The sequence below is a fragment of the Dendrobates tinctorius genome, unplaced genomic scaffold (genome assembly GCF_039654945.1).
Source record: "Dendrobates tinctorius isolate UK_male_01 unplaced genomic scaffold, ASM3965494v1 ptg000155l, whole genome shotgun sequence".
In the NCBI taxonomy this organism is placed as follows: domain Eukaryota; kingdom Metazoa; phylum Chordata; class Amphibia; order Anura; family Dendrobatidae; genus Dendrobates; species Dendrobates tinctorius.
The window spans coordinates 1,261,888-1,282,942 of NW_027361822.1; the positions used below are offsets into that span (position 1 = coordinate 1,261,888).

The window sequence follows — 21,055 nt, forward strand, 5'->3', positions numbered from 1 at the left end:
CATGCTGGTGGCGGTGGAGAATGTCCAAGGAGGAGCAGCACTTGGCATGGTGGTGGGGGTGGGGTGTCCAACAGCACTCGGCATGGTGGTGGCGCTGTAGTGGTGTCCGGCAGGGCTTGGAATGGTGGTGGCCGTGCAGTGATATGCAGCAGAGATCGGCATTGAGGTCAAGCGTGTCAGTGATGGCACAGGTGGAAATGCCACCACTGACTGCTGAAAATACCGAGGCTGCTGCATAGCCTGCACGTAAACAGCATTGCAGGCCTGCATGACATTCATCTGGACATCAGGAGTAAGGTGTTCCGACATGCCCTGTGCAATTTGATTGAAAAAATGATGTGCTGGCCTCTGGAGGTCAGCTTTCACTTGGTCAAGGCTTCGGCTGACATTCTGGATAAGTGTCTTCATAAGTTTGAAGCCATTATCCAGTCTGTCTCTCATCGCCTTGAGTCCATCATGAAAGATAGAGCTCAAGTGCAAAAACTCGGGCATGAGTGTCCTGTCCGAGGCCTTCTGCCGCTGGTGGGGATACGCCGAAAAAGAAATGGCAGAGGCCTGGGACAGGCCTGGGACAGGGGAACACCTGATGGACCAGCTTCCCGGTCTCCAGTCTGTGTTGCCGGCCCACTTGCTGCTTCGATGGTGGATGGCTGGGACGGGTCCGTGGCTGTTCGATGAAGGACCGCTCTGAAACCAGGCTCAAGGGTGCTGCTCCAGGTGCTGTGAAAAAAACCATTAGTACTAAACATTTACAATAGTAAAAGCGCCAGCTCCTGTGGAATAGAAAAATACAGATTAGGCAATACAGCACAATCCAATAGACCACAAAAATACTTACGTTCTCTGGGCAAGGACCGGTCTCAAAAATGCCAGCATGCGGTGGTATTTATATTTTCTGATCCTTGCTCCAGAACCACTGGGAACTCGGTTTTCCTGACGAAGGTCTTTGTTGAAGTGATCCTTCTTCGAACGCCAACGTGTTTTGACTTTGCGCACTGTGAAAAAAATGTTTTCACAATGCACTTTTGGCTGGGATCACACAACTGTGTGTGATGAGAGAAACTTTCAGGAGTTTCTCGCATCACACACAGTTGTGTGATCCCGGCCAAGGTCACTGCTGCATCATACAGCATTGCAATACTTACGAAATGGCTTGCGGACCCGATCCGGGGCGTTGTCCCATCCATCCATCATCGCTTGGGCCACTTCATTCCATAGTCACCGGATCCACACATTGTGTGAGTGCTGCGGAACCTGGGTGTCCGGCAACGGGACTCGCTCATGGACCAGGGATATGAGGATGTCATTGTCTATGAGGTCTTCATCCCGTTCTGAATCTTAGAAAAGAAAGAAATACATTAATGTTGGAGAGATTAAAAAAAAGGAAAAGAAAGAAAACAGAGACAGAAAACAGGCAAGAATAAGTAGTCAAGAAAAAAGAACAACAGTAGTCAAGGCCAAAAAGGTACAGAAATAAGCAAAGTGAAGAAATGAACAAGCAAGAATAGTACAGTCAGGATACAATAATCAGTGAGGCATACTTACACGCCGCCTTGCCACCCGAACTTATCCTTGCTGCTCCTGCTTGGCCTCTGCTGCAGTTGAAGAACTGTTCTGAAAAAGAAAAAAAAAAATTGCCATGGGTAGATGTGACAGAGAATACTTACGGTACTAATCTGTAAAGGTGAGAACTCACTTCACTTTCTTGTTCAGGGACAGGGCGCTCCTCTGAAGTAGATGAAGACATTCTGATGAATGCTGAAAGAAAAAAAAAGTCAGAAATTATTAGTACACATAAAGAGAGATAAAAGAAAATACAGACATTGGGTTTAATACTCACATTGTCCAAAGTGGAGATTCTTCACAGCTTCAGAGCTTCTTCTTTTCTTGTTCCAGTCTGCAGAGTTGTGGACTGCCAATGCACACTCCCTCTTTTTATCTAGGTTTGTGTGGGGAGTGGCTAATTAGTGTCTAGACAGGTTTATTCAGGAAAAACATATGTGTTCCCAATCGCAAACAAACGTGTGTGCTTGCGAACGCGTGCATTCGCATAGACTGCAATGCATTGTTTTGATGCATTACTTCCGCAAACAACCGCATATGTTTCTAGGTGGCAAATTGACGCCTCCAAAATTGCAACATGTTGCGTTTACCGCGCCCAGCCGCAGACGATGAAACGACACATGCATCGTCAAACGCGGCAAAAAGCATCCAATCGCATGTACCTGCGTCCCCAATGTTAAAGATAGGAAAACAAGACGCATGGGGATGTATTGGGTAGAAACTGCTGTGGACACAACCGCAAATGTGAAACCAGCCTTACAAAGGCACAAATTCCACCATTTTGTGAATCAGGGGTGAACTGAAACACTACTGCTTCTCCCTCCAGCACCATCTTTCACCTGCTGTTGTTGAGGGGAGATAGAGCTAGGACCCTGCTCCACTGGTCTTTGCTATAAGCAATTCTCACAATTACAGGCATAACCTGATAAAGAAAACTAGCTTGTATCCAGCCTATATCACCCAAGGCGGATTACAATAGACCATAATTGTCTCTAATAATAAACCATCAACACATCATGTCTGTTCTGACATCCACCTGACGTGTACATGAGACTCAAGCATGACAGACAAATATAAAATAAATTTGGTGGACTTCGGGAGCGGACATCCAGCGTGACCGCCTTTTAAATCAGCTCCTGTCTATACAACCCAGTCTGCTAGATATCACCACTTTCAGCAAGGAATTCGACTGTGTATGGGATTTATCCCCCGGCATTGCTGACTTTAAAAAGGAGGAGCCTGTGGACTGCGCTAAGGTACTTGTGTGGTTCTCCTGATGACCATTTCTGCTGATCATAAAGGGACATTAAGGTCAAAGCCAAACACACTGCCTGCTGACTGCACAACTCTCCTCCATCTAGCTATCTGGGGATATATGTGGCGAATGACACCACTTCTTACCTGCTTAGACCTCGCCATCCAAGATTATGATACTGTAATCTAACTACGACAGTCTTCCTACTCTCCAACCCACTGTGGCCTGTAACCCTTTAATCCGATAACCTCCTCTGTTGTCCACCAACTGGCTACCTCCCCCTAATTGTGGTGAGCTGTAATGGACAAATACCTAATAAAAACCCAAGCAGAGAAATTTACTTGTTCACAAGTGCCTTCAACGCTCAGTGCACAATTGGAGCGCCCGCCAGGGGTACTCGGTACCGGGCCACTTCTTAAAGGGGCAGTGTCACAGCAGCGGTGACCCGATCCATGGCCCTGGGCGTCCAATAAAAGGGGATATTTACAGGGGAAAAATAAAGAGCTTGTAAAGTGTTCATGACGCCACCTGTGATGTCTGATCAGAGGTGACCAGCGCTGCAGGGCAGATCCTCTGGGACTGATGGTAGTGCAGCAGAGTTGGTATAGCTCTCCACAGGCAGAGCTTTGTCCCAGAGCAGTTGTGGTAGTAAAGATGATATGTTTGAGGATGATAGATGTAGCAGAGTTGGATTGGTGACGCAACACAACAGAGTGAAGTTTCCGTTACCTTTTACTGAGCTGTGTAGGTACAGTCCAGGGCTCAGGTTACAGAAGGTTCTGGAGACGGTCAGCCTGAAAGCAATTTGGGAATCTCCTTATTCAGGTGGGTTGTGAGGCCTCCTCTCTAGCGCTATTCTGAGGTACTTGCTGCTGTGAACTCTATTCAAGTTCCTCTCTCTGTCTGCTACTTAGGTAGAACTCCACTCACATGACAGGCAGCTGTAGCCTGCTTCAGGGATCGCTCCTATATGGCGTCTCCGGCTCACACGTGCTGCTATGTCGTTGAGTCTCAGTTGGGGACAGAAGATCTGCGGTCTTCTGTCCTCCAGATTCTACTGCTGGGGCTTTAGTACCCACACAGCCTCGGATTCCGGGGTCCGGTCTCTGGCGCTCAAGCCTAGGGGTGAGCTCCTCTATGGCTCCTGTCCCCAGCTTCTCTCCGCATGTCCTCTCTCTCCCCTGTTCAGATACTAACTTCTCACTAACTTCCTGTTTCCGACCAGATAGAGCAGCTCCCCTGAAGACGAGTTTAGAGCTCCCTCTGCTGGCCTGGAGCAGGAACTGTGTTATATGCTGGAACTACCTGATAAGGGGATCCCTTTTTGCTTCCAGGCATGACATCACTCCCCCCTGGAGGGAGGCAAGGCCATTGTGGCAACCGAACTCCTGGGTGCCACACATCAATGCGGCATGTCATGGAGGCGATCAACCTGTGGCACTGCTGAGGTGTTATGTAAGCCCAGGTTGCTTTGATAGCAGCCTTCAGCTCGTCTGCATTGTTGGGTCTGGTAACATAGTAACATAGTAACATAGTTATTAAGGTTGAAGGGAGACTTTAAGTCCATCTAGTTCAACCCATATCCTATCCTAACTTGCCCTAACATGTTGATCCAGAGGAAGGCAAAAAAAAACCCATGTGGCAACAGTAAGCTTCACATTGGGGAAAAAAATTCCTTCCCGACTCCACATACAGCAATCAGACTAGCTCCCTGGATCAACGCAATATTAAGGAGACTAGTGTATATACCCTGTAATATTATACTAATATTATATAAGAAAGGCATCCAGTCCCTTCTTAAATTTTAGTAGTGAATCACTCATTACAACATCATATGGCAGAGAGTTCCATAGTCTCACTGCTCTTACAGTAAAGAATCCGCGTCTGTGAGTATGCTTAAACCTTCTTTCCTCCAGACGTAGAGGATGCCCCCTTGTCCCCGTCACAGGTCTAAGAGTAAAAAGATCATTAGAAAGGTCTTTGTATTGTCCCCACATATATTTATACATTGTAATAAGATCACCCCTAAGGCTTCGATTCTCCAAACTAAATAACCCCAAGTGTAATAACCTGTCTTGGTATTGCAGACCCCCTAGTTCCCTAATAACCTTGGTCGCTCTTCTCTGCACCCGCTCCAGTTCAGCTATGTCTTTCTTATACACCGGAGACCAGAACTGTACACAGTATTCTAAGTGTGGTCGCACTAGTGACTTATATAGAGGTAAAATGATGTTCTCCTCATGAGCATCTATACCTCTTTTAATGCATCCCATTATTTTATTTGCCTTTGCAGCAGCTGCTTGACTCTGGCCACTAAATGTGAGTTTGTCGTCCACCCATGCACCCAGGTCTTTTTCAGTGACTGTTTTGCCCAGTGTTTTACAATTAAGCACATAATTATACAACTTGTTCATTCTACCCAAGTGCATGACCTTACATTTATCCCCATTAAAGCTCATTTGCCATTTATCAGCCCAAGCTTCTAGTTTACATAAATCCTCCTGTAATATAAAATTGTCCTCCTCTGTATTAATTACCCTGCAGAGTTTAGTGTCATCTGCAAATATTGAAATTCTACTCTCTATGCCCCCTACAAGGTCATTAATAAATATGTTAAAAAGAAGCGGGCCCAAAACTGACCCCTGTGGTGTCTCTCATCTTCCTCTTGACAATACCCCATAGATTCTCTATGGGGTTAAGGACAGGCGAGTTTGCTGGCCAATCAAGCACAATGATACTGTAGTTTTTAAACCAGGTATTGGTACTTCTGGCAGTGTGGACAGGTGCCAAGTCCTGCTGGAGAATGAAATTTCCATCTCCAAAAAGCTTGTCGGCAGAGGGAAGTATAAAGTGCTCTAAAATTTCCTGATAGATGGCTGCACTGACTTTGGTCTTGACAAAACACAATGGACCTACACCAGCAGATGACATGGCTCCCAAACCATCACTGATTATGGAAACCTCACACAAGACCTCAAGCAGCTTGGATTGTGGCCTCTCCACTCTTCCTCCAGACTCTGGGATCTTGATTTCCAAATGAAATGCAAAACTGACTTTCATCTGAAAACAACACCTTGGACCGCTGATCAACAGTCCAGTTCTTTTTGGCCCAGGTTAGGTGCTTCTGGTGTTGTCTATTGGTCATGAGTGGCTTGACACAAGGAATGTGACACTTGTAGCCAATGTCCTGAATACATCTGTGTGTGGTGCCTCTTTAAGCAATGACTCCAGCAGCAGTCCACTCCTTGTGAATCTCCCCCAAATTTTTGAATGGCCTTTTAATAACAATTCTTTCAAGGCTGCGGTTATCCTGGTTGCTTGTGCACCTTTTTCTACCACACTTTTTCCTTCTGCTCAACTTTCCATTAATATTCTTGGATACAGCACTCTGAACAGCCAGCTTCTTTAGCAATGACCTTTTGTGGCTTACCCTCCTTGTGGAGTGTGTCAATGACTGCCTTCTGGACATCTGTCAAGCTAGCAGTCTTCCCCATGATTGTGGAGCCTACTGAAAGAAATTAAGGGACCTTTTCACACGCTTAAGATGCCTTTGCAGGTGTTTTTTTCTTAATTATTATAATTTACTGAGATAATGACTTTTGGGTTTTCATTAGCTGTAAGCCAAAACAATCAACATTTAACAGAAATAGACACTTGAAATGGATCACTCTGTAATGACTATATAGGAGATTCACTTTTTGTAGTGAAGAACTGAAATAAATTAACTTTTTGATGATATTCTAATTTTGTGAGAAGCACCTGTAAGTAAATAGCTGAGATTCTCATCCAGAAAAGTTGGAGTGTTATGCGATTTTTTTCCTCACCTAACATCCATATAACATGTGTTTGCAATCAGGGCAGTTTCTAGGGAATTTTGCCAACAGGGCGAACATCGAAAAAGCGCCCCCCCCTGAACATCGATAATACACACAAACACAGGCTAAGTACCCCAGATATTACCACCAATCGCCACCCCACCGATATTACACACACACACAAACAGAAGGCTAAGCACCACAGATATTACAACAAAATCCTTCCCCCCGCCCCGATATAATATAACAAACACAAACAGTAGGGTAAGCACCCCAGATATTGCCTTCAAACACCCCCCACCCCCCGATATTATACACAAAGACAGCAGGCTAAGCACCACAGATACTGCCACCAAAGAACCCCCCCAATATTACACACAAAGACAGCAGGCTAAGCACCCCAGATATTGCTACAAGTTCAACCCCCCCCCCCAATATTACACAAAAAAAACAGCAGGCTATGCACCACAGATATTACCACAAAATCCCCTCCCCCTCAATATAACAAACACAAACAGCAGGGTAAGCACCCCAGATATTGCCCCCAAACTCCCCCCCCCCTAATATTACACACAAAGACAGCAGGCTGAGTACCCCAGATATTGCCAGTGTCACAACCCTCCCCCCATATTGCACAAAAAAACAGCAGGCTAAGCTAAGCACCACAGATACTGCCAGCAAACAACCCCCCGATATTACAAGAAAAAACATCAGGCTAAGCACCCCGGATCATGCCACAAAATACCGCAATACAGAATACCTCAATCCGGGCCAGACACGGATTGATCATTCATTGATATAGCAGCAAAGACCCTAGATCCAAACAGCAGCGATCAGGCAGCGTCCGTCTCTCACTATCCTTCCTGTGTGAGAGCGTGGGGGCGTTCCTCGGCCAGTCGCAGAATCAGAGGAGCTCAGGAGACAGACAGCTAGGCACTAGGCAGCAGGGCTGCCACTAGGAATTTCGGGTTCCCATAATGGTAAAATTTTCTGGGCCTCTTTGAGACTCTGCCCAGGCTCCACCCCTCGAACTGTCCAAAGTCCCACCGCTCTCTCTTGGAAAAACTCCACTTCTCACCAATCACACATTAACAGTTCCCATCACCAGATCACACATATAGCTGGCAGCTTTTGCTTTGGCCAAAAGATTTTTTAAGCCGCCACCATAACAGGGTAGACTCTTTTGGCAGAGCTCTATTCTACTGTAACCTATTAAATATTTATTAAAATATGTGATACAATTTAGGTTTTTTTCTATTTTTCAATTTTTAAAATGACCAATAATATCACATATAAGGGAAAAATACCACCGCACCATGTCCAGACCACATAGTGACCTATAATATCACACACAAGGAACAAATACCGCCAGACCATGACCAGACCACATATTACCACCACAGTGACTGAATACTACAATACTGATCAGTAATAAAAAAAAAAAACCCGATACTATCACCATAAGTGCCATTATACACTGGAGATCTGTACTTAGTATGCACTGTCTGTGTACAGGTAATACAGTGATCAATGACATTATACACAAGGCCTCTATACAGTGTATAGTGTCGGTGTATAGGTAACACACTAACTCACCAGTGACGTCTCTAGGTGAAGTCCTTCATCTTTGCTTTTCATCTTTCATCCAGCATAGACCGCCATCACGTCTTCCAGCCAGGGCTCGTCTCTGCAGGAAATAACACAGTTACCTAGAGCTCCGCTTGCAGAACATATTACTTAATTTTCCCAACTTCTACATTACATCACATAGTGTCACTCTACACAGTAACAGGACCGCCCTCCCCCCATTTAATAAAGTATACTCAAAAAATAAAATAAATACATCACTGCAGTAATAATATCCCTTAATTAGACCCTGTGGTAATAACGTCCCCCATCCTAGCCCCCGTGTGTCTCATTCCTGGCTTCAACCATCCGTTCTCCGATCCCGCCCTCATAAGTATCCATTCTGCCCCATATGATATCCCCATCCTGCCCCATCTGTCTCCACCGTATCCATCCTGCCCCATAATCCTGCACGATCTGTCTCCAATCCTGCCCCCAGTGTCTTCAGTCATGCCCCCATGTCTTTGATCCTGCCCAGTGTCTCCAATCATGCCCCGTATCTCATTCTGCCCCTTCCTGTGTCTCACTGTCACATTCTGCCCCCGTGCCTCACATTCTGCCCCTTCCTGTGTCTCACTGTCACATTCTGCCCCCGTGCCTCACATTCTGCCCCTTCCTGTGTCTCAGTCACATTCTGCCCCCGTGTCCATTCTGCCCCCATCGTGCCCAGCATTCTTCCCCCATCGTGCCCAGCATTCTGCCCCCATTGTGCCCAGCATTCTGCCCCCATCGTGTCCAGCATTCTACCCCCATCGTGTCCAGCATTCTGCCCCCATCGTGTCCAGCATTCTGCTCCATCGTCTCCAGCATTCTGCCCCCATCGTCTCCAGCATTCTGCCCCCATCGTCTCCAGCAATCTGCCCCATCGTCTCCAGCAATCTGCCCCATCGTGCCCAACATTCTGCCCCATGTCCAGCAATCTGCCCCAGCGTTCAGCATTCTGCCGATGTCCAGCATTCTGCCCCCATGTCTCAGTCTCCCCCGGATTACCGCTCTTAAAAATTTTAAAAAATTTAAAAAAAAGTTCTTACCTGGCCACGGTCCAGCGGCGGGCGACGCTCGCGCTCCCTCCACACTCTGCAGCGTGTCCCAACCGGCAACTGACAGTGACATCAGACGCCGGCTGCCAGCCTCCTATTGGCTGGCGGCTGTTAACTATTGATGTGCGGGCCTGCCGGCCCGCATTGTCAATAGCGTTTAGCTGCGGCAGCGCCGACTAGGCAAGCGCCCCCTGGCTTGGGTGGCGCCCCGAGCGATCGCACCCCCCGTCCCCCCCTAAAAACGGCCCTGTTTGCAATCATTATGGAATGCGTTCTTAATATCAGGTTTTACATACAGTAATTATCTATGTCCTTTCAAGCTAGTTTTCTAACTAATAAAACAATCTTATGTACAGATTTAGATAGAAAGATATCAGTGAGATATATAATCGGTGCTTTGCTTGTGAAGTTTTCTGTACTTTTATTTAGCAAAGAAATAAATAAAAGAAAAAAAATTGTGTGTTCCCCCTAATTTTTTATTAACCAGCAAAGGGTAAGCAGACAGCTGATATTAATAACCTGGGAAGGGGCCACAGATATTGGCCATGGTGCGTTGGCAAGTGGAGTAATAGTTTTGGGGTTGATATCAGCATTGTAATGTCAGCTGACATCAAGGCCAGGGGGTAACAATGGAGAAGCACCTATAAGACACCACCATTACTAACCTGTGGAGACACGGGGAGTTGGTGGGCACCCCGGGTCCGCTAGCTGGAACCGCATAGACCAGGGATCGTCCTGACTAATGCCCGCTCTCCAATTAACGTGGGCATAACACTACTTAAACAACACAGAGTGAAGGTAAAACAGTGTGGCAATGCTTTATTGAACCACAAAAAAAGGCAGATAACATGTAGAATAGTCCAAGCAAAATACCCCAAGATGGTGCACATTACAGAGTTTCACCCTACTGACTTGCCGGGATAATAACAGCTGTTACTTCAGAGCTCCCAGGGTCGGCTACCCCACCTGTGGCACACACAGAGAGGAGGTAACGACAAGTGTAGGGAAATGACAATGTATTCAGGTTCAAGGCCAGTTGACCCGAAAGTCACAACCTGGCTTCTCCGAACATCTTCATGGAGCCAGGCGATCAGCGGGTCCCAATTCTAGCTTTCTCCAAACGTATCCATTGTTCAGCAATGGTCATTGGAGCAGATCTATATTCTTCCAACCAGAGCCAAAAACCCCTAGGTTGTTTCTTGTAAAATGATAGATCTGTGTCTCTCGTGATGATGCCATGATGAATTGGCTGCAGTCCTGTCTCTGGTCCTTTGGTGATTAGGATGTCTTGGCAGAATCTCTGGCCGTCCCACTACATCTCTTTCTCTGAGTCTCTTTATACAGAGGCATGTAACCTTTTATTTAGATTTAACAAGTGTCCTTCAGTCCAGCATCACAGTTAAGGGGAAGAATGATGATGAGCTCAAGTAGCATTACTCGATAATTTAATCTATTTGCATAGTTTTTCCCTCTCTGCTTTCGGAGTCAACAAACTGACTCCATAACAATGCATAATTAGCATATCAGCAAACATCACTAGACATCAAAGATAAGAGCACACTATGTTATATGAAATATCAGCTTACAAGTCAATATTTCAGGCTTACACAAACAAAAGTATAGATAACAGACTATTTGTTTTGGTTGGCTAAAAATAGTCATCTAGGTAACTAAGATATAATCCTGTTTCTTCACATAACCCCATAAATTTAAACCAAAAAACACACAAAGAGAAAAGTCTGCTGTTTGTACAAAGCACTGCCTTGAAATTTCTCAATCTGCGATCGATGACATCGGTAGAGATGTCAGCCCCCGTCGCAACAGCCAGATTCACATGCTGCTGTCAGTGTGTTTCAGCAGGCGTGCCGAGCGGTTGCATTACTCATGTCACTGCTCAACACACCATCCGGATGTAGAAGAGTTGGGCATCCTCGTAGGACTTGAGTTGGATTTGTGGCGGATCCCTTTGGAACATTTGATTTTTTTTTTTCTTTTTTTAAAGATAATAAATGGATAAAAGAGGGTCAACGAGTGCTTTGCACACATAAAGGACTTTTCTGTGTGTGTGTTTTGCTTTAAACTTACAGGGTTAGTAATGGGGATACAGTAAGATACTCACGCACTGCACTGATTATTACATCTTTTTATCTATATATCTATTCTATTCTGATGGTTCATGCTGTAATTTTACTGTCTGTGTCCCTGTGTCGTACAATGTTTTTCTTGCACTTATTATTGACTTGCATTGGTGGGTCTCGGGTGTTTTACACGGCCATTTGCAGCATGCTGAGATTTTTTTCCCTCACCCCAATTCCAGGAGAGGAAAAACTCGCAGATTGCCTGATAGAATCGCATTGCACTCGTAACTATGTTATTCATTCTCACGTTACACTCAGCGATTTTATTAAGCAGATGTCAGTGAACCTTTATATAGAAGATCTCCACTGAGAGGATCCGATATTGTAGGGACCTGAATGGGGAGAAGATGACGATGTAACATCATAAAGATCCCATGTAAGAAATCTCCGGAGCTGTTACCGGCTTCACATGATCACTACATCCAGTCATGGCCCCGTCCTGCCCCCGGTATAACACACAGTCCCATCATAGTCACATACAGAGGTTTATCCCAGAATATCTCCAATCCAGCACCAAAAATACAGAACAAATCCAACAAAAAAGTCGCAAAAAACCTATTATGTCTATTGAAAACAGCAACAACAAAAAAAACACCTTAATATTCTCAGTGCGGAAGAGATTAATGGTGCCTGTGGCCGATTACACGAAATTTCCACAAGTAAGATACGAAATCCAAGTGTTGACATCTTGCCCATGTGAATTAGTGAAAACACTTTTTTTAGGAGGAGCCATTATAAAAATGTGATGTGTATCATGTGACCCCTGACTCCTCCCCTCCTGTGACCTCATCCCAGGTCCTGTGCGCACAGAGCAGCCATATATGTGGTGTGCGGCTCTGCAGGTGGAGGTAGGTGCTGGAGATTCCCCATTACTGGGCACAGGGGACATTAACCCCTCCATTCCCGGAGATAGCGCCCCCTGCAGGTGGAGGTAGGTGCTGGAGATTCCCCATTACTGGGAGCAGGGGGCAGGAACCCCTTAAGTTGCGAGTTATTATAGGTTGATTTGCATTACCGAACTCTATTATCTATAAAAAAAAAATATCACTTTCTCTCTGACTATTGAAACCAACGACACATATCACCTCTCACTACAATATCCCTTTCACAACCATCACACACTACACTGCCCCCCACACAGCATAGTACATCAGGGTACTAGAAATGAGAAGCTCTTCCTTAGCTCTGTCTGACCCCAGCCTGACCTCCCCTTACATACTCACCACCACTTAGGCCTCTTTCACACTTCAGTTTTTTGCATCAGTCAAGATCCGCCAAAAGGACAGATGGCGGATCCGTTTTAGTACTGATGACAACGGATGGCATCCGTCCGTTTTTTTGACGGATCAGAGAAAGAGAGAGATTTTTTGATTTTTTTCTCCGGCACCCAGAAAGAATTTCGGGTTAAATCAGTGTCTGGAGGATCCGCCACAGAAAAAAACGTTGCAAGCTCCGTTTTGAAATCTTTGAGGATGGTGACGGACAGAAACTTTTGGCGGATCCGCAAAAAAAAACGGATGCAACGGACGGCGATCCGTCACAATCCGCCAATAATGGAAGTCAATGGGGAAAAAAATGGATCCTCAAAAGAAAATTGTGGATCCGTTTTTTTCAAAACCTGGCGGATTGTGACTGATTGTAAAAAACTGAAGTGTGAAAGAGGCCTTACCTGCCGCACAATCCGCCTGTTATTCTGGAATCTTTCACTTCCTTCACAGGTGAGAACCTCATCACCAAACACCTGTCAGATATAATGGAGGAGGCTCTATCCCTGTCAGTGACCTCAGATATAATGGAGGAGGCTCTATCCCTGTCAGTGACCTCAGATATAATGGAGGAGGCTCTATCTCTGCCACTGACCTCAGATATAATGGAGGAGGCTCTGTCTCTGTCAGTGACCTCAGATATAATGGAGGAGGCTCTATCTCTGTCAGTGACCTCAGATATAATGGAGGAGGCTCTATCTCTGTCAGTGACCTCAGATATAATGGAGGAGGCTCTATCTCTGTCAGTGACCTCAGATATAATGGAGGAGGCTCTATCCCTGTCAGTGACCTCAGATATAATGGAGGAGGCTCTATCCCTGTCAGTGACATCAGATATAATGGAGGAGGCTCTATCCCTGTCAGTGACCTCAGATATAATGGAGGAGGCTCTATCCCTGTCAGTGACCTCAGATATAATGGAGGAGGCTCTATCTCTGTCAGTGACATCAGATATAATGGAGGAGGCTCTATCCCTGTCAGTGACCTCAGATATAATGGAGGAGGCTCTATCTCTGTCAGTGACCTCAGATATAATGGAGGAGGCTCTATCTCTGTCAGTGACCTCAGATATAATGGAGGAGGCTCTATCCCTGTCAGTGACCTCAGATATAATGGAGGAGGCTCTATCTCTGTCAGTGACCTCAGATATAATGGAGGAGGCTCTATCTCTGTCAGTGACCTCAGATATAATGGAGGAGGCTCTATCTCTGTCAGTGACCTCAGATATAATGGAGGAGGCTCTATCTCTGTCAGTGACCTCAGATATAATGGAGGAGGCTCTATCTCTGTCAGTGACCTCAGATATAATGGAGGAGGCTCTATCTCTGTCAGTGACCTCAGATATAATGGAGGAGGCTCTATCTCTGTCAGTGACCTCAGATATAATGGAGGAGGCTCTATCTCTGTCAGTGACCTCAGATATAATGGAGGAGGCTCTATCCCTGTCAGTGACCTCAGATATAATGGAGGAGGCTCTATCCCTGTCAGTGACATCAGATATAATGGAGGAGGCTCTATCCCTGTCAGTGACCTCAGATATAATGGAGGAGGCTCTATCCCTGTCAGTGACCTCAGATATAATGGAGGAGGCTCTATCCCTGTCAGTGACCTCAGATATAATGGAGGAGGCTCTATCCCTGTCAGTGACATCAGATATAATGGAGGAGGCTCTATCTCTGTCAGTGACCTCAGATATAATGGAGGAGGCTCTATCTCTGTCAGTGACATCAGATATAATGGAGGAGGCTCTATCTCTGTCAGTGACCTCAGATATAATGGAGGAGGCTCTATCTCTGTCAGTGACCTCAGATATAATGGAGGAGGCTCTATCTCTGTCAGTGACCTCAGATATAATGGAGGAGGCTCTATCCCTGTCAGTGACCTCAGATATAATGGAGGAGGCTCTATCCCTGTCAGTGACATCAGATATAATGGAGGAGGCTCTATCCCTGTCAGTGACCTCAGATATAATGGAGGAGGCTCTATCCCTGTCAGTGACATCAGATATAATGGAGGAGGCTCTATCCCTGTCAGTGACATCAGATATAATGGAGGAGGTTCTATCTCTGTCAGTGACATCAGATATAATGGAGGAGGCTCTATCTCTGTCAGTGACCTCAGATATAATGGAGGAGGCTCTATCCCTGTCAGTGACCTCAGATATAATGGAGGAGACTCTATCCCTGTCAGTGACCTCAGATATAATGGAGGAGGCTCTATCCCTGTCAGTGACATCAGATATAATGGAGGAGGCTCTATCCCTGTCAGTGACCTCAGATATAATGGAGGAGGCTCTATCCCTGTCAGTGACATCAGATATAATGGAGGAGGCTCTATCCCTGTCAGTGACCTCAGATATAATGGAGGAGGTTCTATCTCTGTCAGTGACCTCAGATATAATGGAGGAGGCTCTATCCCTGTCAGTGACCTCAGATATAATGGAGGAGGCTCTATCTCTGTCAGTGACCTCAGATATAATGGAGGAGACTCTATCTCTGTCAGTGACCTCAGATATAATGGAGGAGGCTCTATCCCTGTCAGTGACATCAGATATAATGGAGGAGGCTCTATCCCTGTCAGTGACCTCAGATATAATGGAGGAGGCTCTATCTCTGTCAGTGACCTCAGATATAATGGAGGAGGCTCTATCCCTGTCAGTGACCTCAGATATAATGGAGGAGGCTCTATCTCTGTCAGTGACCTCAGATATAATGGAGGAGGCTCTATCTCTGTCACTGACCTCAGATATAATGGAGGAGGTTCTATCTCTGTCAGTGACCTCAGATATAATGGAGGAGGCTCTATCCCTGTCAGTGACCTCAGATATAATGGAGGAGACTCTATCCCTGTCAGTGACCTCAGATATAATGGAGGAGGCTCTATCCCTGTCAGTGACATCAGATATAATGGAGGAGGCTCTATCCCTGTCAGTGACCTCAGATATAATGGAGGAGGCTCTATCCCTGTCAGTGACATCAGATATAATGGAGGAGGCTCTATCCCTGTCAGTGACCTCAGATATAATGGAGGAGGTTCTATCTCTGTCAGTGACCTCAGATATAATGGAGGAGGCTCTATCCCTGTCAGTGACCTCAGATATAATGGAGGAGGCTCTATCTCTGTCAGTGACCTCAGATATAATGGAGGAGGCTCTATCTCTGTCAGTGACCTCAGATATAATGGAGGAGGCTCTATCTCTGTCACTGACCTCAGATATAATGGAGGAGGTTCTATCTCTGTCAGTGACCTCAGATATAATGGAGGAGGCTCTATCTCTGTCAGTGACCTCAGATATAATGGAGGAGGCTCTATCCCTGTCAGTGACCTCAGATATAATGGAGGAGGCTCTATCTCTGTCAGTGACCTCAGATATAATGGAGGAGGCTCTATCTCTGTCACTGACCTCAGATATAATGGAGGAGGTTCTATCTCTGTCAGTGACCTCAGATATAATGGAGGAGGCTCTATCCCTGTCAGTGACCTCAGATATAATGGAGGAGGCTCTATCTCTGTCAGTGACCTCAGATATGATGGAGGAGGCTCTATCTCTGTCAGTGACCTCAGATATAATGGAGGAGGCTCTATCTCTGTCAGTGACCTCAGATATAATGGTGGCGGTTCTATCTCTGTCACTTACCTCAGATATGGGCACGCTGCAAACTTCACCCTCTTTCCCTTCTTCAAAAGTTGGGAGGTATGTCATTGTGTAGTAGTTATTTATGAACCTGGTACCTGTAGTGTTAGTGATCTTGAATTCTGTGTAGGTGACGGAAACTTTAATGAGCATTATGGAAGAGGAATCTATGAGCAACATATTCAGCTGCCTACTCCAAGGAAGAAACTGCTTGTTACGTATATATGTTTTATCTGCAGATAAATATGCAGTAAAACTCTCAGAATACTGTAAAATAAATATACATAGTGATGCTCACACTGATGATCCTTTGCAGCTCCTATTCCAGTGCTGCTTAGGTCCTTCGTCAGTTTCTGTAATTTTTACTCTAACATATGATCAATACAGACAATTTATGGCTGAGTTCTTACGAGAAGAAAGAATGATTCTTCATGCTTTACTTTATTACCTCCAGTAATTGTATTTTTACATGGGATCTTTATGATGTTACATCGTCATCTTCTTCCCATTCAGGTCCCTACAATATCGGATCCTCTCAGTGGAGATCTTCTATATAAGAGAATTCTCCTGAGTGACCCTACAAGGATGGATAGGGACAGGGACAAGATGGCGGAGAGGATATTACACCTCACCCTAGAGATCCTCTTCCGGCTTACTGGAGAGGTGAGAGATTCTGATGACGTCACATTACATCATTCTTATCTATGGGAATAACAGATGGACAGAACTGGAGGGGTGAGGACTCTGGAAATGTCTGTAGTGAGGTTTATTAATGTGTCTCTCCATAACCAGGATTACACAGTAGTGAAGAAGACCTCTAGGGAGCGCTGTCAGGCCCCTGTGTCTGAGGGATGGGGAAAACACCTGAGCCCAATCACAGGGCCTCCACCTCACTCCCTGATACATGAGGACATCAATGACCAGAAGATCCTAGAACTCATCTACAAGATGATTGAGCTGCTGACTGGAGAGGTGACACTGCTGGGATATTATACAGTAACGCAATGAAGGGATCGGAGGGATGATGATATCATTGTATGTGTCAGGTTCCTATAAGATGTCATGATGTTGCTGTCTATTTCTCCATGGAGGAGTGGGAATATTTAGAAGGGCACAAAGATATTTTCCAGAACATCATGATGGAAGTACCTCAACTACTCACATCACCAGGTAATAGACAGAATTAAATACATACGTCCTATAATTATCTTTGTGTAAAGAATGAGTTCTCTCTCTGTATTTGTTTCTTCCAGTTCTATCCAGTAAGAAGACAACACCAGAGAGATATTCCCATCCTCTTCTTTCACAAGACTGTACAGAAGAAAATCCTAATGTTCCTCACGACCATGAGGTAGATGGAGAGAAGGTGTCATGAATTTTTCCCTATGATGTGTAGACAGCTGTGAAGGTCTTCTGTTCAGTCTTGTTTTATCCTCAAGTATTTTACAATGAATGGACAATTTATAGAGACACAAGCCCTTTCTTGATAGGAGCTTCTATGTATTGACATCAGATCAATGACCCCGGGATGCAGCATAAAACAAAGAGATTAGTTTCAGTGTGAATCCGCATTAGGCAAATGTATTAATCCTACCAGTGTTTTCTTAATCTAAATTTTCCTCCATAGTTGAGAAGACAAACCAGTGATTTGTTTCCACGGATCTCTTGCAGTGTGAATATTTATTTTAATGAGAATAGGACAGGTCTTCTCTTCAGTTATGTTTTTTTTTTTTAAAACATCTTTTTTATTGGATTTTTGACAAATACAGCATATTGACCAATGTATACAGTGCCATAGGATAAAGGACACGCCATACATTCTAAGCGTATATATAAGATTAGGTCAATCAAAAACAATATTGCACAAACAACAATAACTTAACCACATATGTCCACAAACCTACTCGCTCAAAGTGGCTATACTCTGACCAGCCAATTTCTGTATCTATCCTTTCTGATATATTTACTAAATGACACATTTAAGTTTACCCAAATCACCACTTAAGTCTTCTAACATGTACCAATCTGAGTTAATAAAAGACACCATTATCTCCTGTATTTCTCCAGTAGACAGAAACGATTCCATGAACACTCTCCACTTTTTGAAAAACGTTTCCGTCATTTTATCTTTCTGTCTTTCTGCCTCTTTTTTTTCCAAATACAAGACAGAAAGCAGCCCTGCCCCTATCTCCTTCATCCCTGGAAGTGTTTTGGCAAGCCAATTTTGCAAAATTAAACGTTTTGTTACTAGTGTCACGGTGTGAAACCAATCATGCAATTTTCCATCTCTTGTTTTACCTGTCTTTTACTGGAACAACCAGCTCAACGGGTCGATGTCCACCCAAATCCCACACATATTAAAATACATGTCTTGAGTCTTTACCCAGAGTTCTTGTGTTTTAGGGCACGACCATATTCCATGTACCATGTCTGTTTTAGGTGTGCTACATTTAGGGCAACTCGTTTGCCTGTCAGGTATTTGTGGAGTTGGCTGTATATTAAATCCGCATATTATTTTGTGCATTATCCTGAATTGGCTGTCCCTCCACTGCTCATTGATAATATGTTTCCTTACCAGTTCCCAACCTTGCAGTATTTTATGATCAAGATCTCCATCTTGTATGTGCTTTTCCCATTTGTGAAAAACTCTGTCTGTTCCTGATGGACGCAGTGTGTCCCTCAGTTCCCCATATATTAAGGAGATTGATACATCCCCGATGTCCCTGGCAACCATATCCCCCCACACCTCAGAGTCGATCTCCTTCCTCACGTCCTGTAGATTATCTAATATATAGTGTTTTAATTGACTATAGAGCATCAGATGGAATCGTGGCAATTTATACTTGTCTATCACCTCTGGTCCTGTCAACCAACGACAGTCCTGAACGTGTATTAAGTCATCTAACATCTGTATACCTTTTTGTAGCCATGCCGTATATAATTTATTTTCTCTACCTAATTTAACCCCTTCACTACCAAGGGTGGTTTGCACGTTAACTCCCGGGCCAATTTTTACAATTCTGACCACTGTCCCTTTATGAGGTCATAACTCTGAAACGCTTCCATGGTTCCTGGTGATTCTGACATTGTTTTCTCGTGACATATTGTACTTCATGTTAGTGGTAAAATTTCATTCAAATAACTTGCGTTTATTTGTGAAAAAAATGGAAATTTGGCGAAAATTTTGAAAATTTCGCAATTTTCCAACTTTGAATTTTTATGCCCTTAAATCACAGAGATACGGCACACAAAAAACTTAATAAATAACATTTCCCACATGTTTACTTTACATCAGCACAATTTTGGAACCAAAATTTTTTTTTGTTAGGAAGTTATAAGGGTTAAAAATTGACCAGCGATTTCTCATTTTTGCAACACCATTTTATTTTTACGGACCACATCACATTTGAAGCCACTTTGAGGGGTCTATATGATAGAAAATACCCAAAAGTGACACCATTCTAAAAACTGCACGCCTTAAGGTGCTCAAAACCACATTCAAGAAGTTTATTAACCCTTTAGGTGCGTCACAGGAATTTTTTGAATATTTAAAAAAAAAAATGAACATTTAACTTTTTTTCACAAAAAAAATACTTCAGGTTCAATTTTTTTATTTTACCAAGGGTAACAGGAGAAATTGGACTGCAAAACTTAATGTGCAATTTGTCCTGAGTACGCTGATACCTGATATGTGGGGGGGAATCACTGTTTTGGCGCATGGCACACCTCAGTAGGGAAGGAGCGCCGTTTGACTTTTTCAATGCAAAATTGGCTGGAATTCAGATCGGACGCCATATCGCATTTGGAGAGCCTCTGATGTACCTAAACAGTGGAAACCCCCCAAGTGACCCCATTTTGGAAACTAGACCCCCCAAGGAACTTATCTAGATATGTGGTGAGAACTTTGAACCCACAAGGGCTTCACAGAAGTTTATAACGTACAGCGGTACAATTAAAAAATCATATTTTTTCCACAAAAATGATCTTTTCACCCTCAATTCTTATTTTTCCAAGAGTAACAGGACCCTAAAAGATATTGTGCAATTTATCCTGAGTGCGCTGATACCCCACATGTGGGGGTAAACCACTATTTGGGCGCATGGCAGAGCTCGGAAGGGAAGCAGCACCATTTGACGTTTTTGGCTGGAATTGAGATCGGACACCATGTCGCGTTTGGAAAGCCCCTGATGTACCAAAACAGTAGAAACCCCCCACAAATGACACCATTTTGGAAACTAGACCCCCCAAGAAACTTATCTAGATGTGTGGTGAGCACTTTGAACCCCCAGTGCTTCACAGAAGTTTTGTAACGCCCGGGCGTGAAAATAAAAAAATCATATTTTTTCCACAAACATCATCTTTTAGTCAATTTTTTTTATTTTCCCAAGGGTAACAGGAGAAATTGGACCCCAAAAGTTGTTGTCCAATTTGTCCTGAGTACGCTGATACATCATATGTGGGAGAAAACTACTGTATGGGCACACGTCGGGGTTCGGAAGGGAAGTAGTGAATTTTTGGAATGCAGACTTTGATGGAATGGTCTGCGGGTGTCATGTGCGTTTGGAGAGCCCCTGATGTACCTAAACTATTGAAACTCCCCACAAGTGACCCCATTTTGGACACTAGACCCCCCACGGAACTTATCTAGATGTGTGGTGAGCACTTTGAACCCCCAAGTGCTTCACAGAAGTTTATAACGCCTGGGCGTGAAAATAAAAA

The 21,055-nt window shown here is 44.4% G+C and overlaps 1 protein-coding gene across 1 annotated transcript in view; it reads left to right on the forward strand.

The window, feature by feature from the left end:
• Nucleotides 1-21,055, forward strand: part of LOC141050947 (uncharacterized) — a 95,500-nt gene that overhangs the window by 57,398 nt on the left and 17,047 nt on the right. Inside the window, exons 6-9 of the mRNA XM_073547669.1 lie at nucleotides 16,850-16,999; nucleotides 17,129-17,308; nucleotides 17,383-17,506; nucleotides 17,590-17,687. Coding sequence (XP_073403770.1) covers nucleotides 16,850-16,999; nucleotides 17,129-17,308; nucleotides 17,383-17,506; nucleotides 17,590-17,687 — 552 coding nt within the window. The remainder of the gene's footprint in view (nucleotides 1-16,849; nucleotides 17,000-17,128; nucleotides 17,309-17,382; nucleotides 17,507-17,589; nucleotides 17,688-21,055) is intronic.